The sequence below is a fragment of the Oncorhynchus keta genome, chromosome 15 (assembly GCF_023373465.1).
Source record: "Oncorhynchus keta strain PuntledgeMale-10-30-2019 chromosome 15, Oket_V2, whole genome shotgun sequence".
NCBI lineage: Eukaryota > Metazoa > Chordata > Actinopteri > Salmoniformes > Salmonidae > Oncorhynchus > Oncorhynchus keta.
The window spans coordinates 41,261,508-41,284,206 of NC_068435.1; the positions used below are offsets into that span (position 1 = coordinate 41,261,508).

Consider the following 22,699-nt stretch of genomic DNA (forward strand, 5'->3'; position numbering starts at 1 on the left):
TTTGTGGTCGATTGACAGACATGTCCAAAAATGAGTTGAGCTATGCATAGCGGTCTGTGGTGTGACTTTCTGGTAGTGAGAAGTTTCCATCCTTCAAATGACCTTGTGGCGCAGTTTCCTGTTACTGACTTTCCTGGAGCCTAACTAACACTTTGTTAACTTTTTCTCCCAAGTAAGAGGCTACATTAAAGTATCCAAATCCAAAATTGCTATATTACTCAATTGTTTATGTTTTTGTTTAATTTGAGTCTTCGTAATCCGACATGTAACAGCTTCAAAACATGTTTAAATCTAGAGTATATTCAAAAACTTTTGTCTTGAAGTTACTTCCTCTTCCTCCACGAGCTTTTTACATCCATGATAAACACATTCTGTTTGCAATTCTAACATGTACCGTGGCATGCGAAATGATTTGATAACCTGTTTCCAATACATTTTTAATGTATTTAGGGACAGAAAATGAGCACCAAACGCAAGTGTTTGTGAAAGAGAAGATGGGGTAGAATGCATTTTCATGTTACAAGCCAAGTTGTGTTACAATGAGATTTGTTATTGTGAAATTGTAGTATTTTCAACATGTACATGTCCAGTAGGGCAGCCCCTACCAAATTACTGACACATATATTCAGTGTAATATTTTAAATAAATCTTAAAAAATGACTCCTCTATACTTTGATAATTCTTTATTTCAAATTAGCTTATGCTGTTAAAGATCTAGAAGACAACATTCAAGTTTTCCAGTGAAAAACCTAGACAAGTTGAAGACAAAATATCAAACCTCTCCCACAGTTAATAGTTCATATCAACAAAGCACTCAGGCTTCAAGGCCTCTGAGAGATCATAATGGCAAAATCATGATCAGACCTGGCTACAAATATTTACTTTTATGACCAGTTTCCCTGACACAGATTAAGCCTTGACATGGACTAAGAAGCACTTTCAATGGAGAATCTCTCCATTAAAAATGTTTTTTTTAGTCTCAGACGAGGATTCATCTTTGTCTGGAAAACCTGCCCCTTAGCATTTGCTTCAGTCTGTCTAGACTGCCAGAGTCTGGGTGGAGTTTGCAGTTTTGAGACTATTCGATTGGTTCCTTTGCGCCAGGCAAACTCAATCAAGGCCAGGATTTTTTTGTTGTTATGATTCCAATTGCATTTGAACCCAAGTCTAATCATGGACACCATAATCACAATAATCACATTTGCTTCCTCTCAAAACACCTCAGCAATACCAACAGTCCGTGTACGTTCTCTCCTGTAAACCAAATGAAGGCATGGGTTAATATTCTAATCTAAAGCCATGATTAGGTCTTGACACACCTCTCTCAACTTAAGTTACCCCACCCAAATTTCCCCGAAGCCTACTTTACACATGAAGCCATGATTACCACCAGAGGAAGAAATAGAAGCTTGTACTCATGTGAGTCCCTGGGTGTGCATCCCAAATGGCACCCTATTCCATATATAGTGCACTACTTTTGACCAGAGCCCTGTGGGCCTTAATCAAAGGTGAAAAGTGGTGCACTATAGGGAATGGAGTGTTTTTTGACTCTATGTAAAGGCAATCTGGTGTCTCGAAAAGGCCTAGAACGTATCCTGCTGTTAGCATTGAACCTTCTAAATGGCTGTTTGTGATTATTTACAAAAATATTATTTTCTATCGATGTGCCACAGAAACAACACATGGCAAACTGACTGAAGAGAGGAAAATCGACAAAATCGTAATTGTTAAAATCCCAATCATAAAATATGAATAGAAAGCATCATTCAAACATTTCATCCAGTGTTAAAGTGCTTTTAGTTGGGTTACAAGCACAAATCTATATACATTCCAGTAATATTAAGTGCTACAAACGCTCCTAAGGTGCAAATGTACTTAATAAAGTGCTAACTGCAGTCCTCTGTATCAACAATAACAGATATATCTGTGCAGAAAAGGCATACTGACGACTATACACAGCACCTTAAAATCATCTTCTCTCGTCTTCTTCATATCCAGTCAAAGTCCACAACAGGTCTACATTCTTTGTATTGATACATTAGTGTTATCATTTCACCAAAGTGCTTTAAGCTAGCATATTCTACAGTACATTGGCACGTACCAATAACAAATAACAAAATCATAAGGCATTCTAAAGTGTTACATATTTGTATGTTTTTACAGTGTATTTATGGACGGATGTCCAGTACGTTGGCAGAGAAGCATCAGTACAATGTCTGAATCCCAAATGGCACCCTATTCCCTATATATAGTGCACTACTTTTGACCAGGGCCCGTAGGGGATATAAAGGGAGTGGGGTGCCATTTGCGATCCACGCTAAGCATTCAAATCCTTTCCAGGGCTTCCCCCTCTCCAGCCATAACACACTTTGCCCCTCAATATTTCTATACGTACCAATTTCATGTAAATAAACAACAAGCAATGAATTAATCATTTCAATATTTGTAGTAAACTGTAACAGACCCTGCTTAGAATCCAGTGTATGCTAGACCTAGGTTCATATACTATTTACATCTTTCAAACAGTTTGAGTTTGCTTTAGTCTTACTGAAGTGCCAGATGGGCAGGGTTTGCGGTTTCCGGACTATTCTATTGGATCCATTAAGCCAGGCAAAGCTCAATCAAGCACAGACAAAAGTATTTCAAATGATTTCCAATAGTATTTGAACCCAGGTCTGGTGTATGCGTCTCAGTGTGTAGGCTCTCAGACATTGCTGATGCGGACACTGAGAGGGCTACTGTCTCTGACCCTCCCTCTCCCTTCCTCTCCTCTCTCCCTGTAGCTCTGCTCCAATCGGATCTTCTCCGGGTCAGTCCCCTCCACCCCCCCTCCTCCTCCTCCTCCGTTGCCATGGTAGCTCTGTGGGCGGGATGTTTTGAAGAGGGGCGTGGTCTTGGTTTTGGCCACTTTGTCGAAGAAGGCAAAGTCGGCCACGTACTTCCCTGAGGGGGAGAGGGAGACCACAGGGGGGAACTCGTACCCCCACAGGATCTCGTCAGGCAGGTAGGAGGTACGCACCTGGCAGGTGGCTGAGGTGGGCTCTACCGTGGCACTCATAATAACCAGCAGCTCAAAGTCCGCCAGCTCAGGATCTGTCCATCCTCCGCCTGAGGAGAGAGAGAGAGAGAGAGAGAGAGAGAGAGAGAGAGAGAGAGAGAGAGAAAGATATCTCAAATTAAAGGCCCTGACGCACACACAAACACACAGATCCATTCCCGTAGTTCTAGGCTGGTCCCAAATGGCACTCTATTCCCTATACAGCGCACTGCTTTGACCAGAGCCCATAGGGCCCTGTTCAAAAGTAGTGCACTATATAGCGTATAGGGTGCCATTTGGGATGCACACACAGATCCATTCCCACAGTAATAACCAGGCGTACCCTTGGCGGCCCAGGCCCTGAGCGGGCTGTTGTCGTCTATGATGTGGTAAAATGTGAGGGGGAGGATGAGGAAGGGGCTGTCGCTGGACGTGTCCACCTGGAAGGGAACGTTCCTCTGGTCCAGACGCACCGTCTCCCCCTCCTTAGTATGAGATGTCTGCAGCAGCTTCCCCGTCACCTAGGGGGTGCACACAATCCCTAGGGCAGGTGTTTTCAAACTGAGGTCTGCGGACGCCCGGGGTTCCACAAAGGGGTGCCAGGGGGTCCGTGGAAAATGTTTATAAATAAACAAAAAGCATTTTCTTCTAATTTTTTTTACACTAAATTAAATGTAGTTTTTTTATAATACCTTATAATACCTACAGAACATGTTTTTTGATCAGTATACAAATAACCGTTGCATTTTCCTGTCTCACTCTGCCCTGGGGCCCTGACCTCCAGGGGGCCCCAACTAATATTATTATTATTTCCCGGCGGCAGGGTGCAAAGGCCCCCAAACAAAACTCTAGCCCCAAAAGGCGAGAGCAGGCCCTGCTCAGATAGCATATATGTGTAGAGTAGTAGGACATTTGCTTTAAAACTGCACAATTTTCTCAGACTCATGTCCTCACCAAGGGGCTCATAATATTTGGGGTGCTTGACGTTAAAACGTTTGAAAACCCCTGCGCTAAGGGGACAACAGCCCGTCACGTTTGATTTTAGAGAGGATCAACTCTGCTCATATTTTTCTTCTTCATCACAGACAGGTTGTAAAAGAGAAAGTTAAGTGGGAAGATAATCCATACACCTGACAGGTGTGGCATAGCAAGAAGCTGTTGAAACAGCATGGTCATTACACAGGTGCACCTTGTGCTGGGGACAATAAAAGGCCACTCTAAAATGTGCAGTTTTGTCACACAACACAATGACACAGAGGTCTCAATGTTTTGAGGGAGCATGCAATTGGCATGCTGACTGCAGGAGCTGTTGCCAGAGAATGTAATTTCTCTACCGTAAGCCACCTCCAATATCATTTTAGAGAATTTGGCAATACTGCACTTCCAACCAGCCTCACAACCGCAGACCACGTGTAACTAAGCCAGCCCAGGACCTCCACATCTGGCTTCTTCACCTGCGGGATCATCTGAGAACAGCGACCTGGACAGCTGATGAAACTGTGGGTTTGAACAACCAAAGAATTTCTGCACAAACTGTCAGAAACCATTTCAGGGAAGCTCATCTGCTTGCTCGTCATCCTCACCAGGGTCTTGACCTGACTACAGTTCGGCGTCGTAACCAACCTCAGTGGACAAAAGCTCACCTTTGATGGCCACTGGCACGCTGGAGAAGTGTGCTCTTCATGGATGAATCCAGGTCTTAACTGTACTGGGCAGATGACAGGCAGCAGGTATGGCGTCATTTGGGCAAACGGTTTGTTGATCAACGTTGTGAACAGAGTGTCCCATGGTGGTGGTGGGGTTATGTTATGGGCAGGCATAAGTTACGGACAACGAACAGAATTGCATTTTACCGATGGAAATTTGAATACACAGAGATACCATGACGAGATCCCATTGTTGTGCCATTCATCCGCCGCCATTACAGCATGTTTCATCATCATCATGCACGGATGGCCCCATGTCGCAAGGATCTGTACACACTTCCTGGAAGCTGAAAGTGCCACAGTTCTTCCATGGCCTGCATACTCACCAGACATGTCACCCATTAAGCATATTTGGGATGCTCTGTATCGACATGTACGACAGTTCCAGTTCCCACCAATATCCAGCAATTTTTAAGAGGAGTGGGACAACGTTCCATAGGCCACAATCAACAGCCTGATCAACTCTATGTGAAGGAGATTTATTGCGCTGCATGAGGCAAATACTGACTGGTTTTCTGATCCACGCCCCTACCCTTTCGCTAAGGTATATGTGACCAACAGATGCATATACTGTATGTATTCCCAATCATGTGAAATCCATAGATTAGTGCCAAATGAATGTATTTCAATTGACTGATTTCCTAATATGAACCGTAACTCAATGAGAAAAATATATATATATATTGCATGTTGCATTCATATTTTTGTTCAGTGTACTTTACACTTGCTGTTGACCCCCGGCACCCCAGCAGTTACCTGGCACCCCAGCAGCAGGCTCTTCCGCATGTTGGCCACTCGGATCATGAGGCAGGGTCGGCCTTCGTGACTGGACACCACGGCGTGCTGGCTAAACTTCACCGTCTCACCTCGCTTCTTTGGCCGAGCCACCTGAGGAAAGCAGTAAAGACTATTGTATCTTGTGTTCAGGTTTGGTGTCAATTCCATTTCAATTTAGTCAATTCAGGAGACATTCAACAATTGAAGTACACGTAGAAGTTAATGAGCAATTCAACTGACCGCAACAATGTGTGTATCAGAGATTTCAAACAGCGATGATGACCCAAGTCATGTAAGAAGGTATAAAGGACAAAACGCACCATGGCCAACGAACGTTTGAAAGCAGTGGGTGGTCACGCAATCACCAGCTGGGAGTCCATTATTGGTGGCAATTCAAGATGTAGAATAGACGGGAAAGAACAGAACATGACGGCAATGTTCAGAAGCGATAGGACGGCCGTCTGCTGCTTTTAACCGTTCATTGGCACGGTGTGTTTTGTCCTCAAGTGCAGTGCTCAGTAAGCCTTACTCTACCTTGGCGAGGAAGGTTCCGGTGATGAAGATCTCCAGCACCATGGTGATGACGAGTTGCAGGATCAGGAGAATGATAGCAGCTGGACATTCCTCTGTGATGCAACGGAAGCCGTAGCCAATGGTGGTCTGGGACTCCAGCGAGAACAGGAATGCCCCAGTCAGCGTCTGCATCTGCAGCACACACGGGGTGTGGTTCGACGGTGGGTTGAACTCTGAGAGGGCCCAGAAGAGAGAGAGAGAGAGGGAGACAGAGAGAGGAGAGAAAGTGAGAAAGAGAGAGGAGAGAGGACAGAGAAAGAGAGGAGAAGGAAAGAGTGAGGGAGACGAGAGAGAGCAAAGGGAGATTGAGAGGAAGAAAGAGAGAGAGGACAGAGGCCTTTTCTCAATTAGATTTGCTCAACTCCTGCATCCTCTCCCTGTCCTCTCTGGCCTCCTTTGGAAAATGGTCAAGGGTAATCGAAGAGAGGCGATGAGAAGAGTGAACGTGGACGAAAATACGCTTGTATGAAATGAGAAGGTACTTCTCCACTCGCGGGTCATTTACAGGGGTGGATCCCAAAATACATAAAGTGATAAAAGCAAATGAAGTTAGTTGTGAAAACCATTTTGTCGATATAAAGATAAGTAGCATATCGTTTTTAAATATGTGCATGCTTTTCTCCTTCGACAATACAACAGCTGATTCAAAGGGGGTGTGGAAGACATCCAAACTCTTCTGCTGTAGGATCTAACAGTCTAACTAGACTGGTAAACTGGACCGAATGGGTAGAATAGTCCAACTAGACTCGTGCTTCCTCGCCACTTAGGAGGCTATCGAGGAGGGGAGGACCATCTTAACCTTTGCCTACTAAAGAATTGACACACTCCTCGACCACTTATTGATTTCCGGGTCACGGAGGAGAGAGGGCGGAGGAGAATAGACAGAGGACGGACTTTTGCCCAAACAAGAAAAGGCCAGAGAGTGAGAGGAGAGATTGGGAAAGGGGCTCTGGTCAGAAGTTGTGCACTAACTATGTAGGGAGTAAGGTGCCATTTTGGACAACCAATGTACGTTACACAAAACTGAGTTGGTGGTTTTTGTTTAGTTGTACTGATCTAAAACGACAGTGGGACAGCGAATTGTACTGTAGTACTGAGGATTTTAAAATGTCTCCATTCTCTCCACTCTCTCACCCAGCAGATCTCCATGCACTAATGCCACCAGGTACCACAGAACCCCGAACAGGAACCACGTCCCCGTGAAGGTGAGGGTGAAGAGAAAGAACTTCCACCGCCACTGCATATCCAGGAACGTCGTCCAGAGGTCACGCATGTACAGGGCCGACCGTCCGCTGATGTGTTCGATGCGGACGTTACTCCGCCCATCCTTAGACAGAACACGTCTCCGCCTCCTCAAGGTCCCGCCCCCACCGGAGCCCCCGGGGCCCAATAGGGGCTTTAGAACGTCCGTCTGCGTCTGCGAGTGACACACCTTTTGAGGGGAGCAGCTTCGGGAGGAAGGGGGCGTGGCAGATGTCATCTGTCACAACGCAACAGGAAGGAAGGAGAGACTGATTAGGTGACGTCTTTGGCACAGTGACAGGGCATGAAATAATAACTATAAATAACGTTTAGACATCCTGCAGTACAGATGTTAACCAGTTAACCAGTTAACCAGTGCTATTAAGATTATATTCTCAAACCACACAAGAGCAACAAAAGAGCATTGCAATTCATTAACATTTAGAAAGTCACTCAAGCTTTGATCGACAAAACATCAAAACCAGTTGTCAGAGTTGAGTCTCAAAATGGCAATGTAGAACTATAAAATGAATTACTGCACTTTCGCATGACTATTGTAATGCGAAAGTACTGCACTGTAGCCTTAAAGTTAAAAAAATATATGCATATTTTGCTGGAAGATTGCAGAACAGATGAAGACACAAACACAACATGACGAGGGACCAAACAAGCACATGCAGATTCCACACATTGTGTGTCCCAAATGGCAACCTATTCCCTCACTAATTTTGACCAGGGCCCTATGAGCTCTTGTCAAAAGTAATACACTATATAATTAATAGGGTGTCATTTGGGACAAAGGCGTCCTACACAGTAACAACGTTTCCATCCACAGTTTGTATGTGAGTAAAGTCACACCATTTTATGTGCAAATATTGATATAATAACCATCATATCGAAGTAAACTTGAAGTCGCGATGATATGGTGTGTGGTCCTTCCACTACGACTCAGGAAGACATGCAGTTTATTAGGCTACAGATGAAATAAGTTACGATGAACTTCACAGGGTGGTGAAAGTGCCAGGTGATGAGCTTGATGCTCCTTTCCAATAAATATCGAAGGTCTTTTTCTGGTGACATGATAATCGATGCTTGGTTGCCGTTTGACAAATAAACATATTCTTGCACTTTTGTCCATAATAATCTCATCATGTAGTCTATACTCGTACTGTATCTGCAAAGCTGTTGACTAGAGCACATGAACCAATACCAGAGTGGGCACATTTGCAATGTAACGCAAATTGTTTTGTGACAAAGCCATTGAAAATACGATGGAAACCCATTTAACTCGTATGTTTTATTACTGTATCTTTGTTATTCACTCGCAATTTAACGGCAAAAGTGACTTTTATGTGCACTGTGTCATTACGCAACTACTTTTATCCACAACAAGTCAGTTCGATGGAAACGCATCGCTGGTGTGACAATTTGCACTTCATATTTACGCGGATTTTAGAATATTCGCGTGGAAATCTGTCGCCAATTGGATGGAAACCAAGCTAATGTCATTCTCTCACTTACTTCCACAAAGCACGTAGACCAGAAGTTGAACATGGCAAAGAGAAGTGGGAGAGACACAAATGAGAGATAAAATGGTTTGATAAGGGAAATGGGAATAAGAAGGTGTAGAATTAGGATTGACCAGATTAACATTACTGCATCAAAACAGACAATAGATACAGGGACTCACTTTGTGAGCCATACAAAAAGGGAAACTGGGCCGATTAAATTAAGGCCAATGCTCTGTTAAAAACACTGAGGTTATCTAGATGAAGTAAAAAGAGACGTGACTGTGCTGCTGATTCCAAATAGAGGGCCCTTTAGTGGACAAAGAGTGAACTTCTGTCTAGAAACAGGATATGGCGATAAGAGTTAACAAGGAAGAAGGCCAACATTCCCTTTCTGGTTGCCCTGCACCTTTCAAGCCGTGTCCCTTCTTGAATTCAACAACTCCTAGAGGTCAGTGAATTATATAAATTCTTCTTTATTGTTAAAACCAATACCCTTTGGCCCGTAGCATAGCCTTCATCAGGGTTTTACAGATGGAAAATTAAGGAGGCTTTTATAGGCCTTCCCTTCTTAACTCTCATGCTGGTCTCTCTCTCTCTCTCTCTCTCTCTCTCTCTCTCTCTCTCTCTCTCTCTCTCTCTCTCTCTCTCTCTCTCTCTCTCTCTCTCTCTCTCTCTCTCTCTCTCTGTCTCTCTCTCTCTCTCTCTCTCTCTCTCTCTCTCTGTCTCTCTCTCTCTCACACACACACACACACACACACACACACACACACACACACACACACACACACACACACACACACACACACACACACACACACACACACACACACACACACACACACACACACACACACACACACACACACACACACACACACACACACACACACACACACACACACACACACACACACACACACACACACACACACACAGTATTTCCCCCATTGTGTGTCACTGATGTTACCAGGCAGTGATTGTAGTCTACAGGAGTATAGTAATAAGACCTTTTAAAATCACATTGACAAAAAACACAATGTTCTCATGCACATACACACGACATACACACGACATACACACAAATTCCAACTAAGTGACGTAAAAAATAAACACCGAAATAGCTCAGCAACAATGCAAAGTTTTACGTAAGCAATTACTGTTAATTACACATCTCTGGTTATGCAACTCTTTCATAGTTACAATGACAGTATTGAAAACTTTCACCGTGTCCCCCTTCATCCCTCTCTCCCTCTCTCACACACACGCTCTTTCTTTCTCACCCCCCCTTTTTTCTGAATGTGCAGCCTCAAGGCCTACAACTTGTACACAAGAAGATAACATCTTATTAATAAAAACTTTAACAAAAGAAGAAGCGTAACCAATCAATACCTTTCCAATAGGATGTATTCCATCTCCATGACAACACATCTACTTTTGTACAACGGTATTATTACTCTAATATCAGAATGATCAACTGAATCAAAACTTGTCCCTCTAAACTACAAAGGCGTTTTGCATGTTTTCCTGATCTCCCTCTCCTTTTCCTTTCCCTCTCCTGCTCCCTCTCTCTCCCTCTCTCACCCTCTTGCTCTCTCTCCCTCTCTCACCCTCTTGCTCTCTCTCCCTTTCTCTCGCTCGCTCCCTCTCTATCTCTCCTCTCTCTCCTGTGTACACAGGAATGCTTTGTTTGGGTCAGAGATGAAAGGAACAAAAGAGACCATTGACAAAAACGACTGTCTGTGTGCGTGCGTGCGCGTGCATGCGTGTGTGTGTGTGTGTGTGTGTGTGTGTGTGTGTGTGTGTGTGTGTGTGTGTGTGTGTGTGTGTGTGTGTGTGTGTGTGTGTGTGTGTGTGTGTGTGTGTGTGTGTGTGTGTGTGTGTGTGTGTGTGTGTGTGCTGTGCGTGTGTGAGTGCGTGTGTGTGTGTGTGTGTGTGTGTGTGTGTGTGTGTGTGTGTGTGTGTGTGTGTGTGTGTGTGTGTGTGTGTGTGTGTGTGTGTGCCTGGTGTGTGAAAGGAAAAGAGAGAAAGAGATCTGTGACAAAAGGCCCTCGTTAATATTCCAGAGTGTAGAGTAATCCCCCACAAGTAGATACTGAAACACGCTATTACCCCCACTGTTGCCCCCATTCCCTCTCTCCCTTTCTACCCCTATCTCTCTCTTCCTCGCTTTCTCTCTCTTCCCCGCTCTCGTTCTTTACCGCTCACGATGTCTCCCTCCCTCTCCATCTCTCTCACAGACACACACACCAATCGTCGTTCATTGTTGCACAGCATAGAAAGAAGCCGTCATAGGAACACAACATAACGTTAATTACCACCTCAGTTTACACAGATCACTGCTTCCAGATCCATACTGAATAGTTCCGTACAGCTGTTCCTCTCATCGCTAGCTACTGAAAGCTGCTCTTCAACTGTGACACCGGTGAATTCACCTTGAAGTTATACGAGGGACATTGTGTTTCCATAGCTAGGGCTGACACTGAGGACTTGTGAAGAGCAGAATCAACAACCTCTGTATAACCAAAGTGATGGCCAAACCACAGAGCTCCACAACCCCTCAGGTTCCCTTCTCTGCTCCAGGACCACAATGGAAAGAAGTAGTAAAACATGTTGTTGGTGTTATCCTCCATTATTGTAAATGTACTGTACCCACATTTGTGGTTGAATTGTGTTTGACATTGTCCAATAAATCAAATCAAATGTAAAAATATATATATTTGAAATCCATATGCTGTCCTCTGTTCCTCTATTGTTTTGGTTAACTCGGGGATCATTGAAAATTGATGCAATGTTTACAAAAACGTTCGTTCATTTGACTTCTGTAATACATTGGCGTCCATTTGAATTGACCCCAGGCCGTGCAGTAGAGATGTAACATGGTGCAGGAACCACGAAGCCGTGGTGAAAATGTGTTTCCCTTATTAGCCTACTCTTTGGTTAAGTCTCTGGCACACACCAATTGTCACGTGTCACCTCCAAATTAGAGGACATTACTAAGTGGGTTATTTGTTTTAATGATAGGCATTATGATTATAGGTTATAGATTATGATTATAGGTTGATGTGTATTTGACCATGAATTAACAAACATCTGAAATAAACACCTTTTAGGATGCTGAAGCGTCGTGACTTTCGATCAACAGTCATATGTCACTCATCAACTGCAAAACCCTCCCACTGACCCAAAATAGCCAAGTTATGAAATGAAAGAGGTAGCCAATGAAAACTAGAGAAATTGATCATGTAAATGTAATATCTCCTCTTCATATTTATTGAGGTATTAATGAAGGCTACTCTGATGTAAGTCCTTAATTAAGCAACCTTGAAATATTAACTAATAAATACCGGCTGTTTCATTTGTATCTGATAGTGTAGTGTTGCAGCAGAATATGTTTTTTTTGCTACAGACAGCTATATACAGTACTAGTAAAGGCCTGGTACACTACTTTTGTTCATATTTTTTATTAATATATATATTATTATTTTTCGATTTTTTTCGGGGATATTCTGGTGACATGATGATCGATGCTTGGCAGCCTTTTGATTTGACTATTTTTTCCATAATATTCTCATCTTGTAGGTAGGCACCCGCACCGTTGTCTGTGAGCTGTTGGCCAGTGCAAAGAGTGGGCACATTCGCTACGTATTGCAATTTTTGTCGTGACAAAACGACCTGTAGAGTTTAACATGAGCTGGAACCCCATTTACTTGTATTTTTTTAACCGCAAAAAAATATTGGTACGTTTTTATGTGCCCCATGTCATCACACATCTTTTTTTGATCTGCAACAAGGCAATTTGATGGAAACACGGTTTAGAATATTTGCAAGAAAATCTGTCGCCAATTGGACGGAAACCTAGCTAGTAATACTGTAGTTGATCATCTTATTATTATTTCCCCATCTTTATTTGGAGAGTGGGCCTAATTGAAAGGCCAATCAGCAAAATACATTTATATCTTTATCTGAAGTGATACTTATTTGCCCCCAAAAAGTTGAACTTACCTTGACTTGATGTGTCTTGCAAGCCGTGTTTAAAAACTAATTGAAAGTGCGTCAGAAGAAGGCAAAGTTCTTCTAGTTCTAAACCGTGAGACTCCTTGACATTTGTCTAGTGCACTTGTCTGCATTGTTATCATACGCATGCTCATGCAACCCAGTCATTGCAATCCAACTTGGATGGTGTATTGGAAGAAACTACAGTAAGATTGTCAACTAGAAATAGATAGCCTATACCTTCTTTAAAATATAAAATACACAAAACTATCATTGATAGCTCAGGCTCTTCTCTTGAACCAAGCCGTAGATTTGTGACAAGATTTGTGTTGGGTTTATAAGTGGTCAGTTGATCTCTCTCTCTCTCTCTCTCTCTCTCTCTCTCTCTCTCTCTCTCTCTCTCTCTCTCTCTCTCTCTCTCTCTCTCTCTTATTCTCGGCTGGCCGTGTAATTGCTGTAATTGGCAGCACTTCGTCAATGGTCTATCCTACCGAGCATGTCCGATGATGGCTCTCGTCCAGGGTGTTACGTGCGTATTGCTGATGCTTAAGACTCATCGTCTAGCCGCACGTAACGCACTGGACCAGAGCTAGTCCGCATCTTGCTGTGGTGGTTTGAAGTGTTGCAGTTTGGCCGTTAACTGTCTTTGTGGACACATTATCTGCAGTCCCAATGTGCTTTTTAACCCCTTAGTCATATTTACCAAATATAAATAACATATCTCTACGAAATGAACACTACACTGAATTGTTTCCATCCATTTTGGAAGGGGGCATGTTTTCTAGTTGTCAATTGCATTAAATCATGTATGCTATATCAATTTCTTTGAAGATGGCCACCTGTTCTTTTGGGCATCTTGCTGTTTATCCCCCTCTCTTTTTGTTTGATCCCAAATGGCCCCTTATTTCCTATGAAGTGTACTCTTTTTGTATGGGCCACTATATAGGGAATAGGGTGTCATTTGTGAAATGCCCCTTAGCATGCCCTCAATGCCTCTGTATTCGCTGCCCGCATTGCATGTGGCCAAGAGCGTCTGTACACGGTGTCCTGTTGGAGGGAACACATAAAGAGAAACATCCGTGAGGAGAATACTGCTTTCCTTGAGTGTGTCCCAAATGGCACCCTATTCCCTATATAATAGTGCATTACTTCTGGCCAGGGTAGTGCACCATATAGGAAATAGCGTGCTATTTGGGACTCAGCCCTGGCTTATGAATAAGAGGGTGACCAAGCGTTTCTCTAATGAAAGACAGAGAAGGAATAAGATTCCAGGGGAAGTGTTAACACACATTTAAAGTGGAAAACAAAGGGCCACTGATCAGATAAACAAATAGCTGATAAAGTAGCAAATAATCAATGAAAGTTCAAATCTAGCTCTATTTTACCACAGAAGCCTAATAATTGACCCCCCCCAGGTTAAAAAGCTGGTCAAAATAATACTTTCAGTGCAATGCAGAATTTCAAGCATTGTGATACCCTACGGGATAAAACCACAATGTGGTTTACGAAACCTCAATCAGTAAGGATGGTCTGAACGGGTGTCACTTGTATATCTATTCAGTAAGCATAATATGGGCTCACTAGTGTTGTTTACAGCAACAGTCTTCCAAGCGATGGTCAGTGCTTTCCGTGTCAGACGGAGAAATATCCCCTTTTTTTCAACGATCAATCTGCGTCAATCTACACCCACGCCCGGGCAATCCAGGTGATTCCTCTACGACCAGGATTTCCCCAAGAAGGAGTGAGAGAAACGCCCAACTTCTGGGCATTCTGGCCGATAAGGGTATCACAGTGGTGGAAGGCATGTCCAGCCATGAGTTCCTCCAACTGGCTACAAATGTGCTCTTCTCTGCAACTCCCAGGTTTTATTTATTTATTTTATCTTACCTTTATTTAACTAGGCAAGTCAGTTAAGAACAAATTCTTATTTTCAATGACGGCCTAGGAACAGTGGGTTAACTGCCTGTTCAGGGGAAGAACGGCAGATTTGTACCTTGTCAGCTCAGGGATTTGAACTTGCAACCTTTCGGTTACTAGTCCAACGCTCTAACTACTAGGCTACCCTGCCGCCCAGATGATGGAGTCCTGTCCTTGGTTCACCCAGAGGCAACAAAAGACTCCAGAAATCGGCTTCATCAGCAAAGGGGAAGATTCCAAGACGTGAGGGCAGAAGTGCCCTCGACCAGGCTGGTCCTTCTTCTTCTACTCCCCACCCCGCCGCTGAGGCTACCTTTAACAAGGCCCCTCTTCTTGTGGCTGTGACCAATGACCCGGTGCCCTCGACACCATGGGCTCTATTGAAGCATGACTCGAAGTGATCGAAGGAGGCAGCTCTGCTTCCGTTATCAGTTCCAGCCTCACTTGCACTGCCCAAAGTAGCAAGTGGGGGTCCCGCAACCATTCCTGAGATGTTCTTCTCCGGAGTGCCCATGTTTACACACTGCTAGGGTCCTAACCTGCCCAGATTGTGGCCAGCCAGGGCAGGCCCCGGGATGTGCCTAAAAGCTGCTTTCAGAGTTAAGCCTCCAGAGGTCCTCCGTGATCCAGCGCCAAGTTTCATTGTCAAGTCTGACCTCCAGGGACACCAGGTGGAGTTTCATAATAACACCCCCATATGCAGTAATTTTAATGAGAATGTCTGCACCTTCTATAATAGCTTCTTCCTCTACATCTTCCTCTACATCTGCATCTCATGCTTCGATCCTTACCCCAAGTCTGTCTGCCCATGCCGGTTATGCCCCCCCGAAGGCCTCCTGGAAGGGTAAAGGTTCAAAGAAATTCTAAAGAAACTTCCACTCCAGTCAACATCCAAGCCCTGGCCACTAACTGTGGTACCATCCTGGCACCCCCTTTGTAGATTACTTGGTCACTGGTCTTTTCCAGGGCTTTAAGGTGGGCAGTCACAAAGTTCAGAATCTCCAGTCTGCTCTCAATAAGCCAATTGTGGTAGTGCAGCAATTGTTGGATAAGAAGATCCTTTCTTTAAGTTCATAATGTCAGTAATTGAGAGCATTCCCCACAAAGATTTTAGTCTGTATTATGCTGCCCTGGATCATGCTATTAAGCTCATAAAGCTGGTGGTTACGGGCTCCAAGTTATCCAAAGTAGACATCACAGATGCTTTCAAAATCATGCCACTCCACTGCTCATAATGGCCCATGTTTAGTGTCATGTGGGAATCGCAGTATTATTTAGTTGTCAGGCTCTCCTTCGGGTGCAGGAGTAGCCCCATATTTGACATTCTCTGTCTGAAGCCTTGTGTTGGATCTTGTTAACTAACTGCCATTTGCCTTTCGTGTGGCATCTTCGAAACAATTTTCTGGTTAACAATTTCCCTCCCGACAATTCAGGCCACGCTATCTCAGTACTTCTGAACAAATTCATAGCTGTCAGAGGAGAAAACTGTCAGACCCCTGACTTCTCTCGAGTTCCTAGGCATAATTCCAGACAGCACCAATATGTGCACCTCCCTCCCCCTAGATAAACTGCTACGGATCTGCGAATCAGTGTAGTCCTTCACTGATGGGCAGCCCATCAGGAAATGTGACTTATTGTCTCTACTGGACAACTTAACTTTGTGATGCGAATCATCCCTCGAGGGCGGGCCTTTATATCATGGCTCCTAATGCTAGCTTCCTCAGTCCAGGTTCCGAGTAATCCTGGATGAGGGCTGCCATTCAGACCTCCGGTTTTGGTCTATGTAGCTTAATAGCTGGAACGGCATCTCTTTGTTTCTTTGATGAGATGCCTGTGTCCTCGGATCCCCTCAAGTTCTTCACGAATGGTGTCCCATCTGTGGGGCTTGGGGGCCATGTATGGAAGGGAAACGCATAACTGTTCACCGTGAAAGTTAAGCCGCAATTGTCATAATTAATAAAGGACGCTCGTCAGCCAATGTAATCTTTACCCTTTTTAGGCGCTTACATGGCAGTCTGTCATTCATAATCATTTCCATTCCCAGGAGTTCCCCCGCCTCTGCCCAGCAAGTCATACGTCAGGCCAATTCAATCGGCCATCCTCGCAGCCCAATGATCCCTCAAATCTAACTACACATAGCTAAAGTACCTCAATCTTGCGAGTACCCAATCTCAAACACGCTCACAGTCGTTTGATGGTTATTTGATAATCATACATTTCAAATGTTACAATGCTAGCACACAGCACGCTAGCATTGGGCCGTATTTCGGCATATACTATTGGGCTCAACACTCAGCTAGCGTTTCATGTTAATCATACTTTTCACATTGTGGAATATGTTGTTGGGTAGATGTACTTGCAGATGTCTTATTTGAACAAAACACATAATACGTTGTTTTTAATCCTGCACTCAGCGCACCTTGCATGAGTAAACATTGAATTATTTCCATGACAGCAGAATGCACATCTGTTTTTATACTTTGCTTGCATGTCTTTGATATCTAATGAACTTGTCTTCAATCTTTAGACCTTTGCTCTGCTGTATCCCTACTTCTTGGTGAGTAATTTTCGATTCCAGCTCCCATGCTAAGGGATTATCTGTCATCCACATCTACCTCAAAGGAGCATTTCTTCAGAGAGGAGGCCTACCCTAGTCTATTTAAATACAAATTCCATGTTGCATTCTGTCTTTGTTGTCCATTCAGTAAAGCCTGTATCCGATTGAAATGTAGTTTGAAAGTTCAAAAATGAAAGCTGTTTTGAATGGGTGTTACATTGCTTCCTATTTCATAGGCATAGAGGGTATTCACATGGTAGTGTTTACAATGTTAGCTTGTCATTATAGCCAAAGGCAGTACAGTATGAACATATGTTAATACTGCTTCTCCAATCAAAATCCCCAATCACACTTGAAGGCGATGTCATGGCAACATTGGCTATCTAAGCTCATGCATAGAAACAAGTTATTGGGTCTAACGGTCGTTTCGCGACGAACTGAGCACGTGCAGGTCTCAAAAACTTGGCAGTTTGTCACTTTCTCGAGGTTGTAGTAAAACATGTTCAACTACTTAAGACACTGGTTGTGCCTTTAGATTTAAAAACAAATTAACAACAAAATATTAATTTTGTATTTCTCTCATTGACTTCTCGAGCCAGCCTGCTCTGTTTGGTCTGTTTTGCAAGCGTTCCCAGAAGTGGGTGCACACCCAGGCCCACCCCGCCCCTGCCCAGTCATGTGAAATCCGGAGATTAGGGCCTGATGAAATTATTTCAATTGACTCATTTGCTTACATGAACTGTAACTGTAAATTGTTGAAATTGTTCAATTTTGCGTTTATATGTTTTGTTTAGTACAGTTGAAATCGGACGTTTACATACACTTAGGTTGGAGTCACTAAAACTAGTTTTTCAACCACTCCACAAATGTATTGTTAATAACAAACTATAGTTTTGACAAGTCGGTTAGGACATCTACTTTGTGCACAACACAAGTCATTTTTCCAACAACTGTTTACAGACAGATTATTTCACTTATAATTCACTGTATCACAATTCCAGAGGGTCAGAAGTTTACATACACTGAGTTGACTGTGCCTTTAAACAGCTCTGAAAATTCCAGAAAATTATGTCATGGCTTTAGAAGCTTCTGATGGACTAATTGACATAATTCCAGTCAATTGGAGGTGTACTTATGGATGTATTTCAAGGCCTACCTTCAAACGCAGTGCCTCTTTGCTTGACATCATGGGAAAATCAAAAGAAATCTGCCAAGACCTCCACAAGTCTGGTTCATCCTTGGGAGCAATTTCCACACACCTGAAGGTACCACGTTCATCTGTATAAACAATAGTACGCAAGTATAAACATCATGGGACCACGCAGCCATGATACCGCTCAGGAAGGAGACGCTTTCTGTCTCATAGAGATGAACGTACATTGGTGAGAAAAGTGCAAATCAATTCCACAATAACAGCAAAGGACCTTGTGAAGATGCTGGAGGAAACAGGTACAAAAGTAACTATATTCACAGTAAAACAAGTCCTTTATAGACATAACCTGAAAGGTCGTCCAGCAAGTAAGAAGTCACTGCTCCAAAACCGCCATAAAAAAGACAGATTACCATTTGCAACTGCACATGGGGACAAAGATTGTACATTTTGGAGAAATGTTCTATGGTCTGATGAAACAAAAACACTGTTTGGCCATAATGACCATCGTTATGTTTGGAGGAAAAATGGGGATGCTTGCAAACCGAAGAACACCATCCCAACCATGAAGCACAGGGGTGGCAGCATCATGTTGTGGGGGTGCTTTACTGCAGGAGCTTGGTCACAAATGTGTCTTCCAAATGGACAATGACCCCAAGCATACTTCCAAAGTGGTTGCAAAATGGCTTAAGTACAACAAAGTCAAGGTATTGGAGTGTCCATCACAAAGCCTTGACCTCAATCGCATAGAACATTTGTGGGAAGAACTGAAAAAGCATGTGTGAGCAAGGAGGCCTACAAACCTGACTCGGTTACACCAGCTCTATCAGGAGGAATGGGCCAAAATTCATCCAACCTTTTGTGGGAAGCTTGTGGAAGGCATGTGAAACATTTGACCAAAATTAAACAATTTTAGAGGCAATGCTGCCAAATACTAATTGAGTGTATGATAACTTCTCACCCACTGGGAATGTGATGAAAGAAATAAAAGCTGAAAAAAATAGTGGTGATCCTAACTGACCTAAAACAGGGATTTTTTCCTCTGATTAAATGTCAGGAGTTGTGAAAAACTGAGTTTGAATGTATTTGTAAACTTCAGACAGTCAAAAGTTCAGACACATCTACTCATTCAAGCGCTTTTCTTAATTTTTACTATTTTCTACATTGTGGTATGATAGTGAAGACATCAAAACAATGAAATGAGACATGGAATAATGTAGTAACCAAAAAAGTGTTAAACAAATAAAAAAATATTTTATAATTGAGATTCTTTAAAGTAATTAGCCTCTGCCTTGATGACAGCTTTGCACACGATTGGCATTCTCTCAACCAGCTTCATGACAGTCACCTGGAATTCATTTCAACTAACAGGTGTGCCTTGTTAAAAGTTCTTTTTTTTGGAAGTTCTTTCCATCTTAATACATTAGAGCCAATCAGTTGTGTTGTGACAAGGTAGGGGTGGTATACAGAAGATATTCCTTTGGTAAAAGACCAAGTCAATTTTTTGGCAAGAACAGCTCAAATCAGCAAAGAGAAACGACAGTCCGTCATTACTTTAAGACATGACGGTCAGTCAATTTGGAACATTTCAAGAACTTTGAAGGTTTCTTCAAGTGCAGTCGCAAAAGCCATCAAGCGCTATGATGAAACTGGCTCTCATGTGGACTACCACAGGAAAGGAAAACCCAGAGTTACCTCTGGTGCAGAGGATAATTCATTAGAGTTAACTAAACCTCAGATTGCAGCCCACATAAATGCTTCACAGAGTTCAAGTAACAGACACTGCATGAATCAGGCCTTCATGGTCGAATTGCTGCAAAGAAACCACTACTAAAGGACACCAATAAAAAGAAGAGACTTGCTTGGGACATTAGACCAGTGGAAATCTGTCTTTTGGTCTGATGAGTCCAAAATTATAATTTTTGGATTCCAGCCGCCGTGTCTTTGTGAGAAGCAGAGTAGGTGAACGGATGATCTCCACATGTGAGGTTCCCACCGTGAAGCATGGAGGAGGAGGTGTGAGGGTGCTTTGCTGGTGACACTGTCTGTGATTTATTTAGAATTCAAGGCACACGTAACCAGCATGTCTACCACAGCATTCTGCAGCGATACACCATCCCATCTGGTTTGCGCTTTGTGGGACAATCATTTGTTTTTTCAACAGGAAATTACCCAACACACCTCTGGGCTGTTTAAGGGCTATTTGACCAAGAAGGAGAGTGATGGAGTGCTGCATCAGATGACCTGGCCTCCACAATCCCCCGACCTCAACCCAATTTAGATGGTTTGGGATGAGTTGGACTGCAGAGTGACGGAAAAGCAGCCAACAAGTGCTCAGCATATGTGGGAACTTGTCTTGAAGCTGTTGGAAAAGCATTCCAGGTGAAGCTGGTTGAGAGAATGCCAAGAGTGTGCAAAGCTGTCATCAAGGCAAAGAGTTGAAGAATCTAAAATATGTTTGGTTACTATATGATTCCATAAGTGTTATTTCAGAGTTTAGATGTCTTCACTATTATTCTGCAATGCAGAAAATAGTATAAATAAAGAAAAACCCTTGAATGAGTAGATGTGTCCAAACTTTTGACTGGTACTGAATAATTTAGGTATTTTGACCGAGTGGGTTTTTCCTATTCATAAGTATAGCCCCCAAAAAGTAGATAGCTGGCTAGATAGCTCACTTTTTTCATGCAAGTCAAGGATAACAATTTATTTCCGTTATACACCTTTTGGCTCTTAAATTGTTTATTTTTTACAAATGTGTGCTTGTATAAGAAGTACTTACATCAAATTGTATTTGTCACATGCAACCGAAAACAATGGGTGTAGACTTTCCTCTGAAATTCAACAATATAGAGTTTTAAAAAATTATGCAAATATAATGTAAGAGGAATATACAGGGAGTAACCGTACCAGATCAGGTGTCTGTATATGAAGGCAGGGTAAAGTGACCAGGCATCAGAATAGATGATAATAAGAGTATAAGAGTAAAATAAAGAACTGAGTAGCAGCAGTGTGTGTGTGTGTGTGTGTGTGTGTGCGTTTGCGTGTGTTTGTGTTGTGTCGGATATGTGTGTGTGTGCGTATGTAGTGTATGTGAATGTTTGTGGGATTTATGTGAGAGTGCCAGTGTAGTGTGTGTGAGTGAGTTTGAATATAGTGTGTATAATATAATCTTGTGAGTCTTGTGGTCCTTGTCTACATGAACAACGCTAATGAAATGTATTTTAGAAGGTTACATTTGATAACATTTGTATAACAGTCACATGCTAGCAGCTAACCGCTCGCTATCTTTGAGGTAGATACCAATTTCTCCTTAGCTTTGTTGAGCTTCTGTTGTTGTTTCCTCTTCATTGGTTTTTGTTACATTTAATACACAGGCCTAAAAGGGATTGTAATGTATTTGAGCATTTGTTTTGTTTCCATATGCTGAATGGAGAGAATAAACTGTGCAGACCCGAGGAAGTGCAAATTACAGAAGAGATGAACAAGCCTTGGAATTGTGTGGGTCAACGCTAGGTAAGAATGTTCAAGGGAATAGACTAAATGCGTCGGAATAATTTTAAACTGCAAATCTTCAGAACATGTAAAACCATGCAGCACCTTTTAATTCTAAATAGCTGATCTGCAATTAATACATCCCCCTAACCTTTCCACAGAAACATTGGGGATGCAAACAGATGGTGCCTGAAATCTTAATGATAGAAGCATTATTTTTGCATTTTTGATGCATTACTTTTGGTCATGTACATTTCTTTCAAATTTGATCCACCATTTCCTTTTTCTTTAAAGATGTGAAGATATAAGATAGCTTCATGACTTTGTAAGCTTTGACAGTCATGTTTGTTTCTAATTACTTCAATAGCTCTCTTCAAATGTGTCTGTCCCCTTTTGTTTCCATAGGCTTGAGAGAGAATGTGCTGTGGAGCATTGTGGAAGGACATAACATAATTGATAGCAGAAATGAAAGGCTTGCTAAGAATTTTGTCCAAGGAAATATACTAAATGTGGAAGAAAAATGTTAGCTGCAATCCTTTTTCAGAACAATGTATGTCACTTTAAATTCAAAATTGCTGATCTGCAATTAATAAATACCGCCCTAATTACTCATTCCCCTGTCCACAGCAACATCGATGGTGCTAACTGAGGGTGCCTGCCTGATATCTGAGGCTCAGTGAGGCTCAGTGTCAGTATTGAAGGTAAGATTGATCTTTAGTTGAACATGTTTTCAATAAACGC

At 42.7% G+C, this 22,699-nt stretch overlaps 1 protein-coding gene across 3 annotated transcripts; it reads right to left on the reverse strand.

The window, feature by feature from the left end:
• Nucleotides 1-668: 668 nt before the first annotated feature.
• On the reverse strand, nucleotides 669-13,161 carry LOC118394946 (ATP-sensitive inward rectifier potassium channel 10-like). Of its 3 annotated transcripts, none has more exons than XM_035788655.1 (6): nucleotides 12,849-13,161; nucleotides 7,228-7,573; nucleotides 6,055-6,266; nucleotides 5,500-5,631; nucleotides 3,381-3,558; nucleotides 669-3,108 (listed from the first exon to the last, which is right to left on the reverse strand). In XM_035788655.1, the coding sequence occupies exons 2-6, from the start codon at nucleotides 7,571-7,573 to the stop codon at nucleotides 2,705-2,707; spliced, it is 1,272 nt and encodes a 423-aa protein (XP_035644548.1). In that variant the 5' UTR covers nucleotides 12,849-13,161; the 3' UTR covers nucleotides 669-2,704. The 3 variants fall into 3 exon arrangements, with proteins under 3 accessions (XP_035644548.1, XP_052320082.1, XP_052320083.1); XM_052464122.1 differs by lacking the exon at nucleotides 12,849-13,161 and adding an exon at nucleotides 10,236-10,417; XM_052464123.1 differs by lacking the exon at nucleotides 12,849-13,161 and adding an exon at nucleotides 10,236-10,408 and having other exon boundaries at nucleotides 7,228-7,541.
• Between the last annotated feature and the right edge of the window lie 9,538 nt (nucleotides 13,162-22,699).